The 27629-nt window shown below is 35.4% G+C and overlaps 1 protein-coding gene across 1 annotated transcript in view; it reads right to left on the reverse strand.

The window, feature by feature from the left end:
- Positions 1 to 2764: 2764 nt before the first annotated feature.
- Positions 2765 to 27629, reverse strand: part of LOC111143213 (spermatogenesis associated 6) — a 142007-nt gene continuing 117142 nt past the window's right edge. The window contains exons 12-13 of the mRNA XM_022496779.1: positions 16227 to 16318; positions 2765 to 4748 (exon numbers count right to left, since the gene is read on the reverse strand). Coding sequence (XP_022352487.1) covers positions 4568 to 4748; positions 16227 to 16318 — 273 coding nt within the window. The 3' untranslated portion in view covers positions 2765 to 4567. The remainder of the gene's footprint in view (positions 4749 to 16226; positions 16319 to 27629) is intronic.

Here is a 27629-nt window from a genome sequence, read left to right on the forward strand (position 1 = left end):
GTTTATCTTTGGACGCTGAGTCAGTGCTGTGCAGATTGCCTGGAACAGAGAAGACCTTTGATAATATTTGTTGAACGGATGAATATTCACCAGCTCTGGTTGTCTAAGAAATTTTATATTACCCAACTAAATGTGTCACTCAGAGATAAATAATATAATAACTCACAACAAAAAATTGGGTTTCCTCTTTTACCTCTTCATTTTGTACATGAATTTCTAGCTATTTCCCTAATTATAATAGAAATATAATTCCATTATTATTCCTAATTTCTAAAAGGCCCTCTAACATGCTAGCCACCAGAGCCTCCACAATAAGCAAAACATGCAATTGCTTGAGGTTCCTTCCGTCAGGGCACCTATAATGATCATGTACCAATTAGGACAAGAACAGCAGACAGCTTTCATTTGTTTTTCTCTCACTTCATTATTTTATCTGATTTCAAAATCCATTCTCTACTTCTGAATTCTCCTAAGTTCTAGATCTTTAATTTTTAACTGATTACTAAATATTTCCTTCTATCCCAGTTCTCCCCTCATAAAACCTGATCAATATTTAGTTTATTCCATCTTGGTTTCCTTTCCTCAAAAATCATTCCCATCTTTCAATGTCCAGCTCAAAGGTCACTTCTTCCAGTGCTGCTCCAGGCCTATCATTCTCTTTGCCCTTCTTTTATTGCACTCAACACGTCCTCCCAAAGGTCTTGCACCCCTGTGGACAATCTCCAGTGACAGCACGTGGAGTTTTCTGAACAACCATGCTCTCCCCCATTTTTATGCTTTTGCAAGTTCTGTATCAAGCTAGAAAGCCTTGTGTCCCCATTCTTGCATTATATTCCCATTCTTGTAGTCTTCCACTGTAGAGGTTACCAACCACTGCAAATGTTGGAATACAATGTTGTCTTTTTCAGCAGACTCTTCACACCTGTGGGTATGCACACACCCGTATGTGTAAAAACTGATACACTCTACAACTAACACAGTGCTCAGTAAACATGTGATGAATGGGTGGATGATGCTTAAATGTGTAAGGAGCCCAAGATCCTAAGGTAAAATTAGGAAAACACAAAAATTGTAAAATAGTGGAGTCCATTTGGAACAGTTTGGCTGTTCCTCAAAATGTCAGACACAGTGTTTCCATATGACTCAGCAATTCCACTTCTAGGTTTACTCTTGAGAGAAATGAAAAGATATGTTCTCACAAAAACTCATGCACAAATATCATGCCAGTGCTCTTCATAATATCCCCAAAGTGGGAATAATACAAATGCTCATCATCTGAGGGTTGTGCACCCACATTATGACTGTTACTTAATCACCAAAGGAATAAAGTACTGATGTGCATTACAACCCAGATGAACTATGAAAACATTACGCTACACAAAAGGTCACATATGGTATGAGTCCATTTATATGAAATGCCAGAACAGGCACAGAGACAGAAAGCAGATTACTGGTTGCCAGGAGGGGAGGACAGAAGGGAACGGAGAGTGATTGTTGATGGATTCAGGATTTCTTTCTGGAGTCATCAAAACTTTTATAATTAGCTAGTGGTTATAGCCGCACAACTCTGTGAATATACTAAAAACCATGCAGATGTATACTTTTAAAGGGTAAACCTTATAGTATATGAGTTATATCTCAATAAAGCTACTATTGGAAAATGAACACAAGGAGGATGCTCTATCTGCTCCAGATTTTTAATCAGGGGATTAATCTTTGTAGTTACAATGCAACTCTGCAGCCTAGAACTTATTTATCTTCCATGTTAATCAATTACATAATTATAGCAATGTTGGAACATTAAAAGCCCCTTCTAAATTAACCCCTTCATCACCTAATAGATAAGAAAACTTAGCTCCAAGAAGGATAAATGACTTGAACAAGATTGTATAGCTAATAGTGGGACCATGAAGACTTCACTTTTTGTCAAATCACACATCTTTTTCTAAGTTGAATTGACATCTTTCTTCCTGGAATTCCCAGGGCTTTTTTCTTTTTATTTAAAGGACAAAAATACCTTAAAAGGAAGAGTAAGATCAATTTATCTTTCATATTAAATCCAATGACTATTACTAGATTATAAGAAATATTTTTAAAAGGCTAAGGAAATAACTGCATCGTTCTGCCTCTTACAATGAGAAAAGACAACTATTAGTATTTAAAGGTTTTACTCCTAAAAAATAATTTAACATAAGAATTCATAGTAATAGTTAGGGAGAGCAACAAAGACCACTCCTTCCCCCAGGAAATGGAAATAGATACTTAGCTAAGACACTAGATATATCTGGAAATTTTCATCTGATCCTTCAGAGAGAAATCAAATGTAATCCACAGGAGAATATCTTTCAGAATATCATATTCTTAAGTTCCCCTTTGATGGCAGAAATAGGTGTAATAGCTAATTTTGATGTAGTTATTCACTTGGGAGATTTTCTATGACAGTGAAATTTTCTTTGAAGTTCATATTTGTTCTTTTCACCAAGCAGGACCTTTTAAATGGAAGAATTTTTCATTTGTTTCCACATGTAAAACAAAAACAAAATCAAAACGTACTAAGTTTCACTGATGATATTAAAAAAAAAAAAGCATTAGTCATTGTTGACCTTCAAAAGCTCATTGTACAAAATGCCATCCTACAACTTACAGCCAGGGGGTAACTCCGTGATTGCGTAGTGTACTACTTCCCTGACAGTGTCTACATGAACCGGAGGAAGGCATACTTGAAAGGGAGTGTGGGGAGCTGAGGGGGTGGGATGGGTGGGGAAGGATCGCCATAATGACAAATACTGCTACACGCTCACTTAGGAAATTCTGGGCTAATTCAAAAAATATTTAATGAGCACTAATTATGTGTCAGACTCCAGACCAGATGCTAGAGTGAAAGAGGGTTATGCCAGGATATTTTAGTGCCTCCAACAGGCCAGTGTTTACTCTATCAGCCATACATGCTAGTTTGCCCAGACAGCTCTGTCTGGAATGGCTGTTCCAGTATCGATAGCACTGCCTTTCACTCCTGCCTTCCTGCTTATGACTCTTTAACTTGGGGAGTGTGAATCTCATGCATAGAGTCTCCTCAGCTTATATGACTAATGAAACATCTGTATCTATATGCCCACAGCCATCTCTTAGACTAGAAGTCCACAGAACGGTTCAGGAAATGCTGATCCACTTCATTCTCTTCATTTGATAGCTGAGGAGAGTTGGGCCCAGAGAATTAAAGAGACTCAGCAGGAGAATGGCAGGATGGAACTAAAGCCTAGGCCTCCTGGCCCCTTTCTCTGGCACGCTTTCCCAAACATCCCTAATTGCCATGCCAGAACACTCTAAACATGAAGTTTAAAAAACCTATTATTATATAACAAATATTACATATTTTCTCCTAATACAAAACAAATCACTCAATTTTACATGTTAATTTCAACTTAAATGGAGTTCAGTTTTTTCTTTTTTAAATCATAACTGTAAAACTAACCATAGGTAGAGTCAATGAGAGAACAGTACCTTGTAGTCAACTCTTCGAGCTTGTCAGCCAAGTTTACTTATTTTCTATTCTCTACTTTCCCTCCACTTACTCTGATAAATATGAGGTGGCCAATTTCTTCATATCTTCAAAGACTCACTGGCCTCACAGGGGTGGATAAGGCAGGTAGAGAGGAGCTAATTTTATCAACTACCGGATTTTCCAGTACAAAGCATTCCGTATAATATTTTACTCCCCTTTATGGTTTAAAGTGTCCTTTAGGTAAAGATACTTTCCTGGGTCACTTGGTACCTATGAAAACTCTAAAGAGTTTTAAATACAATATAATCCCTTTATTCTTTCTGAGTTTCTACGTGCTAACAAAAGCTATTTTTTGAATCTGGCTGCACCAAGAGATAGGACCTTAAAAGAAAATCATGCAAAGAACTCTATTTTTAAAAATCAGTTATTCACATTTTGGGTCACACATGGCCACTGCTATTTCTAGCTGACCGTATTGTAGGTAACTTAGTTTTTTTAAAGAAGAGGAAGTGGATGATTATATAAACTTAAAAAAAACCCCTATTTCTTATTAGCTAAGAAGTACAAGGAGCCTTTTTTGGGGAGGAGAACTAAGTAGAAAATACTAGTAAAATCCGGGTTTTAAACTTAGGAAACTAATTTCTGTATAGTATATCTTTTTTGCTCATTACCAAGAAAAAGGGGTCCATATTAATCTTATACAAGATAACCAATCAAGCAGATGAAAAGAAAATCACAAGGTGATTAAGGCAGACCATTTCTAGAGAGAATCTATTCTGGGATTTGTAGATGGAGATATGAGCTATATGTGGCAGAACATCCTTCTCATAATCAGATTGGAAGCTGTGATTATGGTGCAGAGCTTTGACTTTTAGAACAGAGCACTCTCGTCTGTGATTAAAAATAAAAGGACTGCCTGTGATAATTTACCATTTGAAGCAATAAACTTACATGTAACTATTCAGAACCACCTGTTTAAAAAAAAAAGAATACAGATATTGATCACATCAAACATTTTCATTGAGAAGTTGACACAGACACCCATACAGTTTATCATGGATGGTCTCAGAAGCTTTCCTGTGTATGAGAAACAGAACTACAGGCCTTTTTGTACAAATTCCTGTATATCTTGTCCATGCTGTTCTCAAAGATAGGTCGGTGGGATTTTCCTTTATAAGAGGCTGCCCTGTTGGACCAGTATTCACCATCATCCAAATGGAGAGGGCCACGTGGCTGCTGAAATGAGCTATAAAAAAGGATATAAAATATTAAAGCTGGTGAAACTCAATGAGAGGTAGTATTATATAATTCAAATATTTACTGAGTACTTTATGAGTGTGTGATACTCTGGGCTGCGAGAAATAAAAGACAATAAGGTCTGTGCCTTCAAAGAGTGACCCTACTTGTATGAAACTATTACAAAACACTAAAGTGAAAGTTGTGCCTGAGAGAGTTACGAAGAATTCTGAGAAGAGAGGTTCGCGTGATGTGGTGAGAGCAGGTGCAGACGCTGTGGGAAGGCCAGTCAGGAGAGCTCCCGGCTTCCCCAGTCAGGCAGACCTGGAACTGGGTAACAGCTCCTTTATAAGCTGTGGACCCTGGGGCAATTTATTTAATCATCCCAGGTCTCAGCTTCCTTTACTGTATTTTCTTCAGTGTTGTTTAAAAATCAAAGACAAGGGGCGCCTGGGTGGCTCAGTCGGTTAAGCAGCTGCCTTTGGCTCAGGTCATGATCCCAGGGTCCTGGGATAGAGCCCTGCATCGGGCTGCCCACTCAGCAGGAAGACTGCTTCTCCCTCTCCCACTCCCCTGCTTGTGTTTCCTCTCTTGCCCTCTCTCTCTGTGTCAAATAAATAAATAAAATCTTTTAAAAAAAATCAAAGATAATATGTGTAAAATGTATAGTATAGTGCTGACTCTGCACACAGACGTTATTAACCGCAAGACACTAAACAACTAGGTACTCAACATTTACCTAAAAATCTGAGGACACTCTGAAGTTGGTAGCTGTGGAAACTGAGGCTCAGTCAAGGGACTTGCCTACGGCCACCCAGCTAGTGACTGGCAGAACAGAAAGAGATACCACATCTGTGGTCTTGAGGCCCCTTCCACTATGGCACACTGCTATTGTCCTCAAGGAGGAGCAGGAAATTAGCCTGAATATGAACAACTTCTAGAAAATGGAAAACAAGGCCAAAAAGTGTATTTGAAGTGACAGGGATCCAATTTTGACGATCTTGAAGAAAAAAGAGAGAATAGATAGGAAGCTATGAAATAGACCAGGACTAAGTTGATTATAATGGTAATAAGAAAAGGCAACTCCTTTTGAAAGTTTGATAGTACTTTTATAAAAACATACCAAAGTTACAAGTTTACTATCATAAATACTAAGTTCTGGGCTTAACATATCATTTGCCAGAAACAAAATATTGACTTTTTCAAGGACTGAGTTATTTTCTTAAATAAATAACTGACTTCAAGAAATTAATTACTTGTTATAGGTAAGACTCTCAGGCATGATAGAGATTATGAAGTTTGTACCATATAAAACTGTATGTTCTGGTTATTAAATGCCACAAATATTTTATTCATGCATTTGGAATCTCACTTCCAACAAACAATTTCTTCCTTGACTTATCAGTCCAATGATGTTACCTCTATTGTCAATTGTGAAACAGGAACTCTCAGGGCTGTGTATCTGTAAGAAGAATTTGCTATTTGACCTGAAGTCAATCTAACACCTGAACACAATAAAAGACACCATGAAAAAAGGCATGTAGTAGTTTGGGTTATCATTCTTGGAGCCTGACATGGTGGTCCATGAGGACGTAAAGTCATGAGAACATTTATACACTCATTTTGGAAGAGTTTGGCATGACCCAATAAGGTTGAATATGCAGTTTCAAGCCAGTAATCCCACTCCTGGGTAACTAAGTAAAATTCTCGCACTTGTGTACCAGGAGACATGTACAGACATGTTCATAATAACACTCTGCAAAAAAGCTAAGGACTGGAAGCTACCTAAATATCCATTTAGATTAGATCAGATATGCATAAAATGGTATGTGCCTATAATGATATAATATGCAGCAGGGAAAATTAATGATCTATAGCCACATGCATCAATGTAGGTGAAACTGAAAAACAAATGAGGTGAAAAAGAAAACAAATTCTAAACAATACACAGTTATTCTTACATTTATATAAAGTCTAAAACAAGGAAAATTAAACAAACTTATTGCTGAAGGATAGATTCATGTGTGGTATAACTACAAAGAAAAAACAATAGAAAAGCTGTAACAACAGCTATCTCTATGGAAAGTGCTGAAATTGGCTAGGAGCATAAGGTGGCTTTAGAGGTATGGCTAATGTTCTATGAAGCTGAATGGTGAGTAAAGGGTATTCATTTATCATATTATCACTATTATTATTACTTAGGATACACAAACCTTAAATATATTCCCCTATTACAAGTAATATAGGTGATATGTTTTTAAAAATTCTCTTCTGTGAACCATGACAATAGGTCTCTCTACTTCCTGATGGCCTTGCTAAAATGAAATTTTACCTCATATTTTTTAGTTATATTTACTAGATCCTATCATACTTTCTTCACACTTGGGTGCTGCCTCTTTCACACTGGAAAATTTCTGAGATAACAAGAGTGTTTTAAAACATGACTATTATTACTTCTATCTTGTCCATTCAGTTAAGGAGGGATAATTAAGACAATTCCTAATAATGTCAGTATAATATTTAAAATTGTTCAAAGGGCCTTAGCCAAGTCTTAGTGTTCTTGCTTTGATATAGTTACATTTCTTTCATTAGCTTTGCTGAAGAAATAATCTAGCCACTGAATATAATTTCTGATTTCATAGATATTTTTTCACCAAGCTTCACTCCTGTTGTCATTTTTTTTTTTTTACTGTTTGAATCAAATGATAGGGAAATCACATACCCACAAATGTATTAAACATTTCTACATCTTTTGTGCCTCTGCAACCATATCTACCAGCCTAGGCATTTGCCTGTGTTCCCTCATACTACTTTAGGAATCCCACAGTGTTGCGTTTTGCTTGGTTGGTTGTTTTTATTTGTTGTATTGTTTTGCAATAAGTCATGAACTAATTAAAATTTCACAAAACACAGGTTTGTCCTTATCTCTTTTTCCACAATCATTGACTTTACTACATGCTGATGGCCAGCTAACAATGTTCTTTTTTGAATTCTACGTTTTGTTTAGTTGCCAGGCTAGTTCTACTATGATGAACTACTGAACAGAAGTCTGAATTTCTAACATACACCTCTACCCCACACTCAGAGAGGTAAAGCAGCAGCACGGCTGCTAACCTTAAAAAACATTGTGTAGATTTCTTCTGAGATTGTAAACCAAATTACCATCTCTATCATCAATTACTATAATTAATGTTACCTGGCACAGATTTGCTACGGCTTTGGTTCCATTAGACAATACATTTTTTTTTCATGTCTCAAAGCTGCCTTAAAGTATCACCTCCGTGGCTTGCAATGAATAAATAAAATTCAGAAAGCTTTTTAGAAGCAAATGTAAACCTGATAAGGTTCTGTAAAGAAGAGTTAAAGTGGCCAAAATATACATCCTGATGCTTTTAGAGCTCGTAAAATTTGGCAGTGAGTTTTTGTTATTTAAAATTGCAAAGTTCTTCAATTTAATAAAGAATATTGTAATTCTCTGGAGAGAATTTAGGAATTAGTTCAGCCTGCAAGTCTGAATTTCAAAACAGATGTGAACACAGAACAGGTCCTAATATGGTCCACAGATAGGTGCAGTATCATAATCCTAAAAGAGTATCATAATCCTAAAAATGATATTTACTTCCAGACATGAAAGCATTAAATCTCTAATGAACTGTGAACATATTGAGTCAATTCTGATTTTCATTACTGAATATATTAGTAAGTTTAATATGTGTAAGTGACTCTAAAAAGCTTTATTATAGTAATAGGCTTTTAAAAATTATAGTTCTCTATTTTACCAAGAGTGTCTTCAGCATTCATTCATTCAAAGCATTTTAGTGAATTCCTACTAAATTCTACAAAATATTGCATCAGTACTACATACTATCAAATGGTTACTTTCAAAATGGGGATAATATTTTATTAATGTGGTACACTTTGTTTTAACTTACTCTTGCTACTTAAGTAGGGAGCCCTGTATTTAATTATGATAATGCTATTAAGAAAAAAAAAAAAAGAGAAAAAAGAACAGACCAGGATAATATCCAAGAACTGCGCAGCTTCAATTCCTAGGTATTGATAAGGCCTAGCATATATGCAAAGAAGAAAATGGTCTTTGGAAAATTTAGCATGAACTAGGAGACAAAGGACATTACTAATTTTTTGCTTCGAAAAGAATGAACTCACTTGAAACCCTGATGTTTCCTACATCAGGGTTTCCTATGTCAAATGAAGGCCAAGCATATACTACTCTATACATAGTCTTCAGACAAAATATCTCAAAATACCTCAATACTCATTGAAAAGAAGGTCAGAAGGTATGATAGATATGCTACCCCCAAAATATTAATTCAAAGAAATAATTAAAAGGCCATGAGGATTACAAAATTGGCTACTGGCCATTTGTACTAAAAAAAAAAAATCAGAGCTGAAAGTGACTTTAAAGATGACATTCTACATTTCAAAATTGTGATTTAAGAGTCAATATGATTAAAGATGTTTATATAATAAAAGAGATAAGATCTTTTCCATAATACCCAACAAAGGTTCCTATCAAGCAAAACTTTGATTCACAAAACACAGAATATTTTTAAGGATATGATGTATGTGTAGAGGCACTGGAATGGATGGACATATAGGTGGGTGGATGTATAGATGGATGAATGGATGAAAAGTAGGAATGGAAGTACTCAAAAGTCTTGGGGTTTAGAATATGTAACAGGAAGAGGATATATTACAGTTTATTAAAATCTGAAAAGTATTTTGTATTTTTAAAGATACCATATAAAGGTGAGATGTCATTAAAGACATAAATTATAGCAGTAGTTCTCAAACTATAATATGCATTAGGTCATCTGGAAGGCCTATTACCACTAAGATTGTTGAGTCTCGCTTCCAGAGTTACTGAGGTAGAGTCCACGAATTTAGATCTCTAAAAATACCAGGGTGATGCTGATGTCACTGGTCTAGGAACTATCATTAGAAAGCACTGAATTAGAGACTTTTCTATTTTCTTTTCTTTTTTTTTTTTTAAGATTTTATTTATTTATTTGACAGAGGGATAGAGAGAGAGCACAAGTAGGCAGAGCAGCAGGCAGAGGGAGAGGGAGAAGCAGGCTCTTCGCTGAGCAGGGAGCCCGACACAGGGCTCCATCCCAGGACTCTGGGATCATGACCGGAGCCAAAGGCAGCCACTTAACTGACTTAGCCACCCAGGTCCCCCGAGACTTTGTTTTCTATAGGAACAAAAAAGTTTAGGGAAAAAAATTGCATCTTGCCATTTATCTTCTTTTATCATTAGCAGAAACTATATAGTAAACTGTAAAAGAAGTATATTCAGAGAAATTTACTGAAGACTGGTTACTTATAGGTCTTTTATCCCCCTCTTCCATGACTAAGAATGTGTAGAAATGAACTACTGACAACAAATAAAGTCTAAGAGCTTTCATTGTTATTAATTCCTTTCTTGATTCCTTATCTAAACATGTTATTAAATACCACAATCAAAATATAAGTTTACTTAAATGATGGAATTTTAGCAATGTAACTGATCATTATTAATAAAGAACCTAATTTTAATAGTGGAACAATTTTTTGAAATTGAACTATTACATGTCAAAGACTTTGATGGACTGTCAAAAACAAAGATAAGTAAAATATCTGTGCCTTCAAGAAGAGCTCACATTTAATAGAAGACAAGATAGACACATAATAAAATAGTTACTATGAGAAAAATGTTGCCAATTCAAATGAAATACATGAGAGGAAGTGGCAGGATAGAGGAGAAAATGCCTCTATTGAGGTCATGAAAGGATCTCACAAGAGGGAAAAACCTGACCTTAGTCCTAGAGAATAAGTAGGTGTTCATTACATAAACAAGAAGACAGAAGTTATTCCGGGCATCGTATTATAAGAGAATCAAGGCATGAGACAGTTTGGAGTATCATAAAATACCAGGTACATCTGAAGAGGTAAGAATAAAGTAAGATTTAACTGTTAGAAGTCAAATAATTTTATCTTGGAGTGAATAATAAGCCTACAATGGGAGGACACAGAAGGGATTTCTACTGAGTGGGCCAATGAGTCAAGATTACTCTAAAATCTCCTTAGTCTCAAGCATTATTTTTAGTAATATGTATATAGGGGACAAGTGTTCTTTATTTAAACACAAAAAAAATAGTATTTTAAACTGCTATTTTAAGTCCTCCATCCAGTTTCATGAATGCAGGGTAAACCCATAAAGACCATCTCATTTATTTTTATTATTCTTTTCTGACTTCCCTCCCATACTTGGAGTAAAGAGAACTACACATAAAACTGATTTAATGAAGAGCACAGCTGTGATACTTCAGGAGGATTTTCCTGTTTTGCCCTGGTTACATAAAATAATAAATGCATTTTTTATTCTTAATGGCAGTTATCACTAGAGCTTAGACAACTACAGTTCAAGCATATCATCATGAACTACTACTTATTATGCCTCTTGAATCTAACTTGGGATTGCTGTAATAGTCTCTTCCATGTCATCATCCAACCAGCAGTCCACCTAACATTAGTTCAGACCATAACTGCCTAGTTGTTTATGAGAATGTCATAAAATCATAATTCTTACTGAAAGTTGTACTTAATGTATTACTTTCTCATGATCTATTTAAAAAATTAAATCAGTCTGCCAAGATTTGGTAGTCCTAAAACCATTCCGGTTGCTTAGTAGTATTTTTTAAGCAGGCAACAAGTTGGAACATTGGACATGCCCTGCATCGATATTAAGTCTAATTACCAAGGTCATATTTTTGTTTTAAAAAATGATTACAACATTGCCCTGTCTTAATCATCAGAGAATTTTCTAGACTCCTAAGCTGCAATCTTGACACTTTGAAAAATCACAAAAATATGCAGCACCCCCAATATTTCTGAATATCAATATACCTTCTAGACAAAATTTAATTAAACTTTTTTTTTAAAGATTGTATTTATTTATTTGACAGACATCGATCACAAGTAGGCAGAGAGGCAGGCAGAGAGAAAGGAGGAAGCAGGCTCCCTGCTGAGCAGAGAGCCAGATGTGGGGTTTAATCCCAGGACCCTGGGATCATGACCTGAGCTGAAGGCAGAGGCTTTAACCCACTGAGCCACACAGGTGCCCCTAGACAAAATTTATTTAAAAAGAAAAGTTCAACCTTAAGTATTTAATGAAAAAGGATTTTAAGATACTTGAGTTAATAACACAAGATCCAGTGAATTCAAATTAGAATCAAGTAACATTTATCTCACTTAAAAATGAAGGTTTATTCTTAGTTATTTAAGAGATTTTAAGTCTGTATATTATTTAGATTTTTTCTTCTATTTGTTAAATATTAAAGACAGCCTTTTGGCTGTTATTATATCTTAGTAGATTCATCAGATTAATCAAATAGTGACCAATAGGGAAGAGATGAAAACTAGAGTCAAGCCTGTGTTATTCAAAAATACTCAGAGGGGAGGGGGTGGGGGATAGGTGAAATAGGCGATGGGAATGATGGAATGATGGAGTGCACATGTGATGAGCACCAGGCGAAGCAAAGAATTACTGAATCACTATATTGTACACCTGAAACTAAGATAACACTGTATATTAACTATACTGGAATCTATAAAGATAAAAAAATATATACAGTCAAAATTTAAACTACTCAGTTACAAATAATTTCATAATTAAAACATTATATCAAGCATATTTCTACTCTTAATAACCTGAAAAATATGCATAAATAAATAGAAAACAGTTTATATCACTAGCTAGTTCCATAAAAGAATATGGTTAAAAATTTCAGACAATAGTCATAACAGGTCAATTCACATTTTAATGATGAACTTAAAATTATTTTTATCCTTACTTCTCTCTTTTTGTGACCAACTCCCATCTATATGAAGGATCACTCATGCCTGGTCTTTAATTAGGAACAATGTTCAAGTAAGACAGTTATGCCAGAAGTACACGACAATATGGAGAAATTTAAACACCCTGAAAACTGAAGAAATCTGAGCTATACAGAGCAGGTACTAAAAAGCACACTAGGACCCTGGGCACTGGCAAGGCTATCCCGTGAAGGTCTAAAATTTCCTAAAATATAGGCAACACATAAGAGAGAGGGAGGTCAGCACAGGTCGAAAGTTCTTCCCAAACTCCGGCTCCAGACCCCAAAGCACTTTAAGTAAAAGATTACTTAACAACTCCTTGATAAAAGAGATTTCTTCCAAATGAATTTTATACCCAAAGATGTCAGAAGACCTAGGACAGCTAGCATGCACAGGCTGCCGTGTACAGTAACAGGCACTCCAATTTCCCATTCTGCTCCTCCTACAGAAAGCACGGCCTCTCTGCTCTGCTCCATGGATGATAACCACAGTGCACATGTAGATCATAAGATCAATCATGGAGTCCTAGGCATAATTTTGAAGCAAAACATGAAAGAAATAATTTTTATCTCTTTATCAATATTCTCTATTTGAAGAGTCACTGCCATTATACATGCCTTTAATTCATTAAACAGGATCTCTAGTTCTTTGAACACAGTTGCTAAATCCAATATCCAAGCCTTCTCAAAGACAGTTTATAGTAATTCATTCTTCAGTTGTATGGGTTAGATTTTCCTATTTCTTGTGTGTCTCACAATTTTTTATTGAAAACAATATTTTAGATAAAAACTGTAACGACTCTGGATTTTGACCTTACCAGGGTTTTGTTTTTGATTATTCGTTTAATATCCTGCCTGGACTAATGCCTGAAGTCTGTTTCCCTTGCCCTGTATGTCTCTTTTTCCTTTTCTTTTTAAAAAAAATGATTGTTTCTACTTTTAAGCTTGTACTCTTAGGGGCTGCCCCTGGGTTAGCATAGGTTGGTGACTAGCAACTGATTGGTCAGAAAGGCTTGTTCCATCTTTTGCCAATGGATCTATGTGTGACTTGGAATATAGATTCAAAGTTTATCCAGTTTGCAAGCCTGCCCTGGATATTACTTTCTGCCTTCACAAGGCCTCACATTCAGCCATGGACTAGTGGCTCCCTAAGGGCCTCTCCAGTTTCTCCTGGACTTATTTACACCCCTACACATAAACATAATGTTCCAGACTACTAGAGTAAGTACAACTTTATCAAGACCAACTCTGGTTACCTGGTCCCTGGATCTTTATCTGTACCAACAAGTAGGTAGATCTCAGCCTTCCTTACTGCTTGCCGGTGGGATCATTGTTGTTTCTATTAATCTCCGTGCACATGGGATTTCCCATGCTCTGTTCCATATAGCCCGTCTCCTCTGGCAGCCACACTGCAGCTCTCTCAGCAGGACTGCCCCAAGGAGCTGGGAACCAGGAGTTCTGGGCAAAGTGCCACAGATTCCTACTGCCCTTACTGAGGTTCAGTAGATTTTCTTGATAAGTGCTTCTCAATTTGTTATATGCCTTTCAATTTTTAGAGTCTTAAAATTATTGTTTCTGACACTTCTGTCTAGTTGTTGCTTTGGGGAAGAGGATTTGTTGAGCTCCTCACTCAGCCATTCCAGGGGTCCATGCAGACTTCCTTAGGACCTCTGTGTTAATTTGTGTCTGCAGAGGGGTGATATTAAGCCAAGAGCCCAAATCACCTCTTGTTGTCTGCTGATGGAAGCCTTAAGGCAAGCCAATGGGTGATGACTTCGAGTGCATGTTCTCTTATCTTTGAGATGGAAAGTAGAATGAGAGTGATTCCTTGGCTGAATATTTAATATGTCTTAGGGATAAAACTAAAATAATATCCTGATCATTTCAATAGCTTCTGGAGCTAATATAAAATATATTCTTATAAAAGAGGTCTTGAAGTTCTGACCACTCGGTTCTATCAGTCTAAATGTATATATAAGGGGCGCCTGGGTGGCTCAGTGGGTTAAGGCTCTGCCTTCGGCTCAGGTCATGATCCCAGGGTCCTGGGATCGAGTCCCACATCGGGCTCTTGGCTCAGTGCGGAACCTGCTTCCTCTTCTCTCTCTCTCTGCCTGCCTCTCTGCCTACTTGTGATCTCTCTCTCTGTCAAATAAATAAATAAAAAAATCTTAAAAAATGTGTATATAAGATAACTGGCAAGGAATATAATGAATCTCAAAAAAATGTGTAAGCAGAACTTTTTTGATACTCTGCTTAACTCTTACCTGAGGGGTACCAAAACAGTCTCAGGTAATCAAAAGCTTAGCCAGTAACATTGCTTGGTGAACTGGAAAAAGAACCAATACTGAGGTTTACAGCGAACTTTAAATACAGACCAGTGCTTTTCAAAATGTGGTCTTTACACTAGCTGCATTAGGAGCATCCATGATATTTCTTAAAATGCAGCTTTCTAGGTCTCACCCCTCTATGTAAAGATTTAGAATCTAAGGGAGTAGAAAGGAGAACTCTATGTTTTTAAGATGCAACCCAGGTAATTATTATTCATACGAAAAGTATGAAAATCACTTTCCTTTACCAACCCTATCCATTCTTACCCAAATTAGAATCAATTATATAGATTAAGAACTAAAATTGAGAGGCTAATCCATATAGTAGCAATCTGGAGACTAAATCTTTAAGTAAATAATAGTAATAATAAAAGGTAAAAAGTCTTCTCCCTTGAGGTGTGAACTTTCTTGGATCTCCTTTTTCCTGTTTGGATTGTTTCTTCAAACTCGTCTGTAATATGCTACTCCCTTGATGGGAGGCCCAGGTTGCCTGTTGGTTGGGAAGCAGTAGCTTTGGGAAAGGAGTTCACATTTATACTCTGTGTAAGGGGCAAGAGAAGTCCTTACATGTTCACAGAATATCTAGCCTAACTTATCAGGGTAAAGATCAGAAACTTCAGTCCAAAACTCAAGTTAGCAATAAGACATATTCCATTATCTGGAGCTTTTTTTTTTCTTATACTTGTTTTTCAGGAAACTCAGAAGGTGGAAGCCATGTGGTAATCAGTGGTATAACACCAAAGGATGCAGAGAACCTTCAGTTACTTAAACTCACAATTTACACTCAGCTTTTAATATCACATTCTGTGGCAACTGACACAGAGCTTTAAAAAATCTTCATGACATTTGCTAGCAAAATCTTGTAAAAATTTTGTTATTACTAACATTTCTGAAATGTTAGGCTAGAAGAACAGTTTTTCTTGTGTTATTAAAAATAAGCTCACTCATGGTCCAAAATTATGGCAACTGTTGTTTGAATGAGAATAAATATACCTGAAAATAAGCCCTGGATATGTGGGTTTGCAGGACAGTCAAATACCCAAAAAATCTTAAGTAAAATGGACAGTATCACCCTTAATTGACTATATTTGTTTTCACTGAAAAGTTGCAGTAATGAAATCATTAAAGTATTTTGATAGGATTTTATATAGTTAAAAATAAAACTTACTAATAAATAATTATCAATTTGAGTCTAAATTTCCCACAAATCCAGGCAGGTTAAAAAGGTTATATTATGCCAACTGTGAGAAAGATCTCAACACACTGCATTAATCCAGCTCATACCTATACTCTGGGTCACTGTCATAAGCAGAGTCTCTGTATAAAAGACCTCTTTTCAGTTCCAGTTCATCTTCTTTCTCTGGATCTCTCTCATCCTGAAAAGTTTAAAGATTTCCATTAATTCATTTTATAATTAAAATGATGCCTCTGTTTCTTTAGGAAATGCTCTCCCTCTTCCCCATTATAAGAAATGAATTAAATGCTTGTATTTCTTAGGAAAGAGAAAAAGAGTAGGTGAGAATTCATGATTCATGATTCTGCTCAATAAAATATAGTTTTATTATATTTTGCTAATAAGGCTTATCAAAGACTAGATACCTGGTAGATGTTTTCCTGCATCAATAAATGAACAAGAATTGATACTGTGTCAAGATATGTAGTAAGATATATAGTAATATCTTACACATTGTTATGTGACTCCTGAAAGATTGTTCCTGCACTCTGAGGAATAAGTACCTGGAAAACTTATGCAAATGTAAGCATTCAAACATGTACCTATTATTCATAAGCCAAAACGCAACAATAAGCCACAAGAAGCAAAAATGAAGGGCAAGGTAGTTGGTATCAAAATCCATAGCTATAGAATTCTAAAGAAATAGATTGTAAACTATATCATCCACTGCAACTATGTTCTTATGTATGGTAATTCCATATAATTTAGTATCAAATATCTTTCACAACAATTAGCCAATATTCTTGTTGTCCCTTAGTCAGATAGGAACAGACATAAAGACAACTGGATAACAAAAGAAGCCAGTAAGCACAAATCAATTGCTATAAAGATTAGTATTAATAAGGGAGTCATTTACTTTATGTGAGAAATCAGCTGAATAAAGATAATGAAGAAAAATGTTTCTAAAAAATTTGCTGATGGTATGAAATTTGGAAGAGAGCATTCAATTAAAAAAATGGAAGCAATGGAGTCAATTATCATATGGTTTAATTTACTTGTGGAGCATAAGAAATAACACAGAGGACATTAGTAGAAGGAGAGGAGAAGGGAGTTGGGGGAAATCGGAGGGGGAAACAAAGCATGAGAGACTGTGGACTCTGAGAAACAAACTGAGGGTTTGGGAGGGGAGAGAGGTAGGGGGTTGGGTGAGCCTGGTGGTGGGTATTAAGGACGGCACATATTGATTGCATGGAGCCCTGGGTGTCGTGAATAAATGATGTATCTTGGAACACTGAAAAAATAAAATTTAAAAAATGGAAGCAATAAAATATAGAGCAAGTTTAAAAAAATCACAGAAAATGTGAATATATATCTAGAATTGTTATAGCTTCTAGGTGAATGAACCCTTTATAATTATGAAATAACTCCATTTATTTCTATTAATGCTTTTTTCCCCTTAACTTTTTTTGATTCATAGTTACTGTAACTAAATAGCTTTCTTAGTGTTTGGATGGCATAAATTTGCCCTTCTATTTTCCATTTTTCCTTATCATTAGGTTTTAGATCTTCTTCTTAAGTATCATATAGCTGGATGTTGGTTATTTTTGTACAGTCTGATGAATCAGTGAAGTAGAGCATTAACATTACAGACAATGTTGTCTGTAATGAGTGCAAAAGACACTACAAAATAAAGTATAAGAAATTTTTAAAAATGTAATGTTTTCAATCTTCAGAAACAGATTATGCTACAAGAAGGAATGAATGAAAGAGATGTAAATAATATTTAATTTTTAATTCTTTCCTTGGAAAAAGCCATTCATTTCTAGATTATATAAGTGGTATTATACATAAGCATAAATCAATATTCCTTGTTTAATTTTGTCAATACAGTTGAAAAAAATAATTTTTGACCAAGAGAAATAAAAAATGTTGACTAAATTTTAAAGTTTATATATAAAAAAATACAGAAGTACTTTAAAAAAATCTGAACTTTAACTATTCATTAAATAAAACCCTATTTTGAGTTGGGTACTTACTATCCTATGAGATAAAAAAATGACTAAGATATGGTTCCTGTGGAACCTGTGGAACAAAGCTGTTTATTCTGTGAAGCTCTACAGGTAATAAGGAGCAAGGGCAGAATTATAAGGAGAGCAAAGGAAAAAATAGGGAAGAACATTCTAATTAATGGAGCAGTCTATTTTTTTTTTTAAAGATTTTATTTATTTGACAGAGAGAGATCACAAGTGGGCAGAGAGGCAAGCAGAGAGAGAGAGAGGAGGAAGCAGGCTCCCTACAGAGCAGAGAGCCCGATGTGGGACTCGATCCCAGGACCCCGAGATCATGACCCGAGCTGAAGGCAGACGCTTAGCCCACTGAGCCACCCAGGTGCCTTAATGGAGCATTCTAAAATCAGAATGATGGTCTTTAGAGGAAGTAAGATCATAATTACTGAAATTATTCTTGCAGAGTGTTGATACACATCTAGTTCAAGAAGTTCATGGAAGGGAATTCTGCCCCAGGAAACACAAAGGACCAGGTGATCTTCATGGTTATTCCCTTCAAATTTTAAGACTATATTTTGTGACATTTAATATATTTTCAATACAAATACATCTATCTTGTAAGAGTCCTGGTATAGTCTTTCTTTTAAAGGTCAAATTATATAAAAGTAAAGAGGTAAAAAAAAAAATCACACTTTATTATAAGGTATTAACTATCAGTAGAGCAAGCATTTGAAGAGATATATCATTCTCATTAGTGCCAGGAAATACATCCCTAGGGCAAGGAGAAATGATTCCAGTCTTATTCCTTGTCAACATTCCCATTTTCCAACATACAAATACAGAAAAAACGGATGACACCAATATTTGCTGAGTTCCTGTAAGGTATCTAGGACTATGTTAGGTTCTCTTTACATGTGTATCATTTAAGCCTTTCATAACCTTATGAAAAAGGAGGTAGTGAAATCCAAAAAACTTAAATATCTTGGCCAAAGTCATACATTATTAAGTGGCAGAACTGAAATTTAAACTTAGATTTAACTTGATTTACATTATACTGCCTCCTACAATGCAAATGAAATAAAAATCTCCATCCCAAGCCATTAGATTACTCTCCTATATGAAAATTAGGCTCAAACTTTCAGCTGTATCTATTTTTCAGCCAGTATCTACTTGTTTTTTTATGAGGGTGTTCCGAAATAATATAGCTCAGAAGAAACTTTCTCAGGATTTCCACGAAGAAACATTTTTCTTCCAGCAAAAGTCATTAATAAAGTAAACATTATTAAAAGAAGCTGTGGGCTCTCCTTCCCTAAAATGGCACTAAATTAAATGTTCTTTTAAGATTCCTCTCATCAATGATCACTATGCCTTATACATGTGATTGACATCTTACTTAGACTACCCCTGCTATCTACACATGCTTGCAAACTGAAAAATTTAGGGACAAAGGTGGTTAGTCTAAAACATAACTAGAACTAAAAGGCAGCAAGCAATCTCACTAATTATATAGTGTTTAAATAAAATATACACCTGTCATTCTCAAAGAAATGAAATTCTCATACATAGTTAAAACACCTGTAAGGTATATTTTATTACTATCAAATTCAATACATTATTTATAGTGAATTGTGTACAAGGACAAGAATTCAAATAGTTCTAATATGCATTATTACCCTGGACAAATCAGTTAGCCTTAATGGCTTTAATTTCCTAATTCATAACATAGAGAAAACTTAGGTAGAACTGCTTAAAGACAAAGGGATAAGAAGTTGAAGGGCTAACTTTGAATTGATTTGAACTGAATTTATTTATTTACTTGAGAGAGAGAGTGTGAGCAGGGAAGGAGAGGGAGAATCTGAAGCAGACTCTGCACTGAGTATGAGGAGCCTCTGTGGGCTCTATCTCATGACAGTGAGATCATGACCTGAGCTGAAACCAAGAGTTTGACATGTAACCAACTGAGCCACCCAGGCACCCCAGGGTTTTTCTAATTCTATAACCTGGTTTATAATTGTAATAAAGAATAACAAAGTCTGAAGGGAAGACCAATTAAAGAACACTTAAATGGGAACTTTTACAAATTGCTAGAGGGGGGCTGTGAAAAGGTACGTATGATGGTTAATTATGTATGTCAACTTGGCTCAGCCATGCAGCCTAGATGTTGGTGGGACATTATTCTGGGCATTTCCATGAGGTTTTTATGGATGAGATTAACATTTACATGAATAGACTTTGACTTTCATAATGTGGGCGGGCCTCATCCAGTCAGTTGAAGGCCTTAAGGGACCAAAGGCTGACCTCCCATAAGGAAGACGGAATGCTGCCAATAGACTGCTTTTGGATTTGAACTACAACTCTTCCCTGAGTATCCAGCCTACCTCACCAGATTTTGGTCTCACCAACCTTCCACAATTGCATGAGCCAATTCCTTAAAATTTCCCTCTCTCCATATATGTGTTTATGTGTATAAACACACACACATATACACATACACATGTTCTTTTGCTTCTGTTTCCTTGGAGAATCCTGACTCACACAATATGAGAATGAAAAACTCCTACAATATATTAGTTGGAGACTTTAGTACTTTACTTCCAACAATGGATAGAACAATCAAGGCAGAAGGTCAACAAGGAAATGGAAGACTTGAACTACACTATGAATCAACTAGATCTACCATCTACAGAACACTCTAGACTAGCAGAATATACATTATTCTCAAATATATACAACAAATTCTTCAGCAGAGGGGTTCCTGGGTGGCTCAGTGGGTTAAAGCCTCTGCCTTCGGCTCAGGTCATGATCCCAGGGCTCTGGGATCGAGCCCCGCAACAGGCTCTCTGCTCAGCGGGGAGCCTGCATCTCCCTCTCCCGTGCCTGCCTCTCTGCCTACTTGTGATCTTTGTCTGTCAAATAAACAAATAAAATCTTAAAAAAAAAATTCTTCAGCAGAGACCATACACTAAGCCATAAAATGAGTTTCAATAAATTTAAAAGGACTGAAATAATACAAAGTATGTTATCTGGCTACAGTGAAACAAAATTAGTAAATTCTTTATTGAAAATTCTCCTAAAAGATGGGCTTATTTAAAACATTTAAGAAATAAATAATCTTACACAAACTCTTCAGAGGATGATTGGGAGTATTTTCCAAATCATTTTTTATAATTTAAATTTAATTAACCAAAATATAGTACATCATTATTTTCAGATGTAGAGTTCAATAATTAATCAGTTGTGTATAATGCTCAGTGCTCAAATCATTTTTTTAAAGATTTATTTATCTATTTGAGAGTGAGAGAGAGTATGAGCAAGCAAATGGCAGGAAGGGCAGCAGTCTTCAAGTAGACTCCTTGCCAAGTGGGGAGCTGGATGTGGGGCTTCACCTCATGACTTGAGCCGAAACCAAGAGTGGGATGGTTAACTGAGCCATCCAGACCCCACTCCCTAATCATTTTTATGAGGCCAGCCAAAACTTAAGGAAGACATTACAAGAAAGGAAACTTAGAGACCCATCACTATCACTAACTAAGATGTAAAAATCCTAGGTAAAATATTACCAAATCAAAACCAGTAGTGTGTGTGTGCGTGTGTGTATGTGTGTGTGTGTGTATAAATAAATTATGATCAAGAGTTTTGTTCCAAGCATGCAGGCATGGGTTAAAATTTGAATAATCAAATAAGCAATTTACCACATTAAAACAAAGAGAAAAAGCATTTAATCATTCCAATGTCAAAAAATTCATATATTTATAATGAAAATTTAAAAAAAAACGAAAAAAAAACAGAATAGAAGGAATGTCTGTAATCTGGCAAAGAATGCCTACAAAAAATGTATAGCACACATACTTAATGTTGAATTATAAAAAGCTTTCCTCTTTGGATGGCAAACCAGACAGGATACCCTCTTTTACAACATCTATTTGATATTGCTTTGGAAACCCTACACAGTGCAATAAGGCAAGAAAAATAAATAAAAGGCATAAAGACTAAAGAGGGAGAAATAAATCTGTCATTCTTTACAGACTATATTATACATATAAACATGAAAGAAGTACCATATATTAACATTAATATGTGACTGTAAAGTCACTGGATACAAGGTCATTACACAAAAATCTATTACAGTCATTATACCAAAACCAAAAAGAAGATACAACTTCAAAATATACAACTGATAGTAGCATTAAAATATCCAACATCTAAGAATAAGTCTACTGAAAGAAATGCAACTATGATAACTATGACATAATTGGGAGAAATTAAATCTCTAAATTAATTTTAAAAGACACCATATTCATGGATTGGAAGACTCAATATTGGTAAGATGTCAGTTCTCCCCTAGTTAAAGCACAGATTCAATGTAAGCTCAGTCAAAATCATAGCATGACAGTATTCATTGGTTTTGTACCACACCCAGTGCTCCATGCAGTCCATGACTGCTGAAAATAAAAAATAAATAAATAAATAAATAAATAAAAATGATTAAAAAATAAAAAAAAATCATAGCATGTTTTTTAAAACAGACAAGCTGATTTTGGAATGCAGATGGAAATTCAAAGAACAAAGAATAGCCATATCACTTGCAAGCAAGAACAAACCTGAAGAACTGTAGCCATTAGATGTCAAGAGTTATTATAAACCTACAACAAATGAAAAAGTATGATGTTACTACAAAATGAGAGAAGCCAATGAAACAGAAGAAAATCCAGAAAGACACTCATATATATACAGTCCCAATGGAACAGAAAAGAACCCAGGACTATTTCCATGTAAACAGAGAAAGGAAAAAAATGGCCACCTGAAAAAAGATGATGGATCATAAACATAGGGGAAAAAAATAAACCTTCACATAAGTCTCACATTATACTTACAAATCAAATCCACATACACTGTAGATCTAATGTGAAAGGCAACATGATAAAAGATTTTCTTAATGGGAGAATATCTTCAGAATCATGGTTAGCTGAAGTTGTCCTATATGGATATAAAGAAAGGACTAACCAAAACACTAACCAAAAGGAGAGGAAAATTGGGCTACATTAAGAACTTTTATTCATAAATGGTGTCTTATTAAGAAAATAAACATGCATGCAACAGATTTGAATATATTCATAATATAAAACATATCCATCAGAAAATGTCCAGGAGTTAAAATAAAATAAAAGACCTTAAGAAGCACATATATGGTACACAAGGAACAAGTCTAACATTGCTTTTTGAGAAGAACTGCAAAGGCCAAACTGTATAAAAACAAGAGAAATCACAGCTAAGTGTACAAAATTAAAGTGCTGAAAAGAAATAACAATGAAAAAATTTTAAAAACTGTCAGAGAAGGGAATTCTAGGAAGATGTTAGTGACAGTGTGTGGTAGGCAGAATAAGGGTACCCAAAGATATCCATGCCTTAATTCTCAGAACCAATGAACATGTTACCTGACAGAGCAGTAGGGAATTTTGCAGATTTGACTAAGGTTAAGGATCTTGAAAAGGGAGGATTACCTTGGATTATCTATCTAGGTCCAATTTAATCAAATGAGTTCTTAAAAGCAGAAACAGCCTTTCATGGCTGTGATCAGACAGAGGGAGATGTGATTAAGAATTAGGGTCAAGGGGCACCTAGATGGTTTAGTTGGTTGAGTATCCAATTCTTGGTTTCAGCTTAGGTCATGATCTTATGGATCGTGAAATCAAGCCCCATATAGGGCTCCTCACTCAGAGAGGAGTCTCCTTGAAGGTTCTTTCCCTCTGTCCCCCACCAATGTGTACTCACTCTCTCTTTCTCTCTCTCTCTCTCAAAAATAATCTTTTTTTTTTTTTTTTTTTTTTAAAAAAGAATAAGGGTCAAGGAGATGCAGTGTTGCTGGCTTTGCAATTGGAGGAAAGTGGCTATGTGCCAAGGAATGTGGGTGGTCACTAGGAGCTGGAAAAGGCAAAGGAATTGATCCTTCCCTGGAAACTCTATGAAGAAAACATCTCTGCTGGCACACTGATTTTAGCCCAACGAGATCCATGCCAGGTCTACAGAAATGTAAGATAACCAATTTGATCTACTAAACTTGTGGTAATTTGTTGTGGTAGCAATAAAAAACAAATAGTATTTAGAGGCACAAATCCCCTCATAAAAACATGCAGAAATTGTTTTGGGGTTACAAGGAATAATTCATGGCAGCCAATATCCCTACTGAAAACTAGAAAAGCCAGAAAAAAAAAAACACAAAAATTTATATATTTTAAGCTATTAGAAAGGTGCAAAAAACAAAACAAAACAAAAACACTAGTGGTACTAACATTTCAGAGGAGAGAAACTTTCAAAGGTGGACTGACGATCTGCACAGCCATTTTTCTTCAAAGTGTTTGCATATCCTGAGCATGGACTAGATGCTAAGAACCAGAGCTTCTATTAGAACAAGGGTCATTGCTGTGACATAGAAAAACCAACAAAGTTTTTGATGGTTGTAAAAGAGTAGAGTATTGTAACTGGAGTATTATGAGGCCTTAGATGTACAACCAGTTTCTCAGTTATGACATTTATTGATTTATGAAGCTACGTAGGACTAGAGGGTATAGAGCTAACCCAAAAGTCTCTGAATGTTCCTACAATTTCATGGTACTTAAGAGATAAAGATCTATATAAGAGATAAAGATCTATAGTGAGAGGCCCTCAAAACACAAGAGGCAAAAACCCTAGAGATAGCAGCGACACTTAAGGACCTGTAACTGTTTTTAAACTGGAAAGACTTGACAATTTGGGACAAGCTAGGCTAAAAAATCTGGTTTTGGCTCAGGCAAAGGCTATTTCTGGGGATGGAGTACCCAGCAGAATTTTTTTGTGAATCACACCACACTCGAAAAATAAAACAGAACTGGAAGAGCCTCAAACACATAAAAGTGTCTTGTCACAATATTTGCCAAAATTTTGAATTATGCCAGTTTTGGGGGGGGCAACAAACGAATCAAAAAAGGACTGAAAAGTAAAAGATCCATATAATTAGATGGTAGTTAAAAGACAAACATCTGTCAGGAAAAAAGATGTTGATAATAGAATAGGTCAAAGTTCGAAGCCTTGAAATGTAGTGAATTGACACTTGACTGGTTGAAATCACATTTATACTGGGAGCAGGGTATGATCACTTCTGGGAGCAGCTAGAACTGGTCATAGAAGTTGTACTGGCAGACAGAGAAACCAGCAGACATCTTGGTGATTATGCAGAGCTGATTATCATAAAAACAGAGATGAGAAGGGACTCAAATATATGAATATTTTCTGAAGGTTCCTGGTATGGAAATATGGAAACTGCCTCAGTTTCTTGGTACTGAGAAGACAAAGACCTGAAAAACTCTGACTTCAAAGCTCTAGAGGTTGATTACCACAACATCAATATAGCCTCAAAGTAGTTTGGTCTCTTTTGAATCAAGGTTAGCCCCTTGATGCTACCTGCCTAATAGAGGAAAAAGGGAACCCTTTCATCATCTAGAAAGATCTAAAGTTCTTTTAGAAATAATGTCTAGAATTTATTATGAAATAAATGCTATAGTCAGAACAGTATAGTCAGGATAGCACGCAAGAGTGAAAAAGACAAAAGAAGCAGATCACAAGTGTAACCCAGGTATAAGAAATAGGAGATAAGCACTTTAAACTAACTATGATCAGTATCATCAAGAAAATAGATGAAAAGTTGGACAAAATAAACAAAGGTTAAGGTTTTCCAGAAACACTGGCATTTATAAGAATTAATCAAAGATACATTTTAAATCTAAATAGAAGTAAAAAACTTTTTTTTTAAAGATTTTATTTATTTATCTGACAGAGATCATAGGTAGGCAGAGAGGCATGCAGAGAGAGAGGAAGGGAAGCAGGCTCTCTGCTGAGCAGAGAGCCAGATGCGGGGCTCCATGCGGGGCTTGATCCCAGGACTCTGGGATCACGACCCGAGCCGAAGGTAGAGGCTTTAACTCACTGAGCCACCCAGGCGCCCCAGAAGTAAAGAACTTAATAGATGTGTTTAACAGTATATTGGAAACAGTAGAAGACCAGATCAGTGAAGTAGAATATAGGTTCATAGGAAATGCTAATAAAAGAGAAAATAGAAAGATAAATACAGAAAGAAGTGCAAGAAACTATGGGAGATAATCAAAAGGTCTAAGAGTTGAAATTGGTCACCCAAGAGGGAAGGAATAAAGGTATAGTCAATATAGCATATTTAAAGAAATAAAGGGCTGGATTTCCCTATATTAATTTAAGTAATGAATTCACAGATTCAAGAAACTCTGGGCAGGGTTAATACATAAAACCAGGGGTGCCTGGGTGGCTCGGTGGGTTAAGCCTCTGCCTTCAGCTAGGTCATGATCTCAGGGTCCCATAATTGAGCCCTGCATCGGGCTCAGAATCGAACCCTGCATTGGGCTCTCTGCTTGGCAGGGAGCCTGCCCCCTCCTCCACCTGCCTCTCTGCCTACTTGTGATCTCTGTCTGTCAAATAAATTAAAATCTTTTAAAAAATATATAAAATCAAATCTTTTAAAACTAAGGACAAGAGAAAATACTAAAAGAAGCCAGAGATAAAAGACATTATAAGCAGAAAGGGTTAAGACTGACAATAGGCTTATCAAGGAAATAATGGAAGTTATAAGATAATAAAATGATATTTTTAAAGTACAGGAAGAAAAACATCTGCTAACATATACATTTATATCCAGTGAGGAAAAATTCTTCATAGATTTATGGATACATAAATAAATACCTAAGTAATAAAAATAAGTAAATAAAAATGAAAACAGACCTCAACAAAATAATAGCAGACCTTTAGCAGACCTCGACAAAAAAAAACACTAAAGGAAATTTTTCAGGCAAATGGGAAATGATCTAAAATGAAAAGAGAATGAAAAACTAAAAAGCATAAAAAAAGATGAATATGTAGGCAAATATAAATATTACTATACAAAATATGTAGGCAAATACAAATAAATATTATTATATGAAACAATAATATCAATGCATTATGGAATCCAAAATACAAGCAGAAATAAAATGTATCACAATAACTTTAAAAAAGAAAGGAGTTTAAATGGAGTATAAGTATTCTAAAATTCTAGCATTATCAAAAAACTGGTAAAGAAAAAAAGTGTCTTAGATTATAACAGAGGATACATGTATTTTATAGGGCAACATTAAAAGAATAATAAGCAAATGCATACCCTATGAGTTAAAAGAGGGAGGAGAGGAAATAAAAATATCTTAGTCAAAGGAGACATGCAGGAGATTTAAAAAACAAACATGAACAGATCTGTCAGAATATCAGTAATTAAATGATTGAAGTAAGTAAAAGTAAGTACTCAATAATACAAAACCTAACTATATAAGACACACGTCTTAAATATAAGGACACACAAGGGGTAAAAGTAAAAGAATGAAAAGTACCAATTGACATTAACCAAAAGAAAGTTGATATGCTTATTATAATATCAGACAAACTATATTTGAAGGCAAGAAGCTTTCCTAGAGGTAA

This window comes from Enhydra lutris, unplaced genomic scaffold, assembly GCF_002288905.1.
Source record: "Enhydra lutris kenyoni isolate GAN:26980312 unplaced genomic scaffold, ASM228890v2 scaffoldscaffold9, whole genome shotgun sequence".
Classification (NCBI taxonomy): domain Eukaryota; kingdom Metazoa; phylum Chordata; class Mammalia; order Carnivora; family Mustelidae; genus Enhydra; species Enhydra lutris.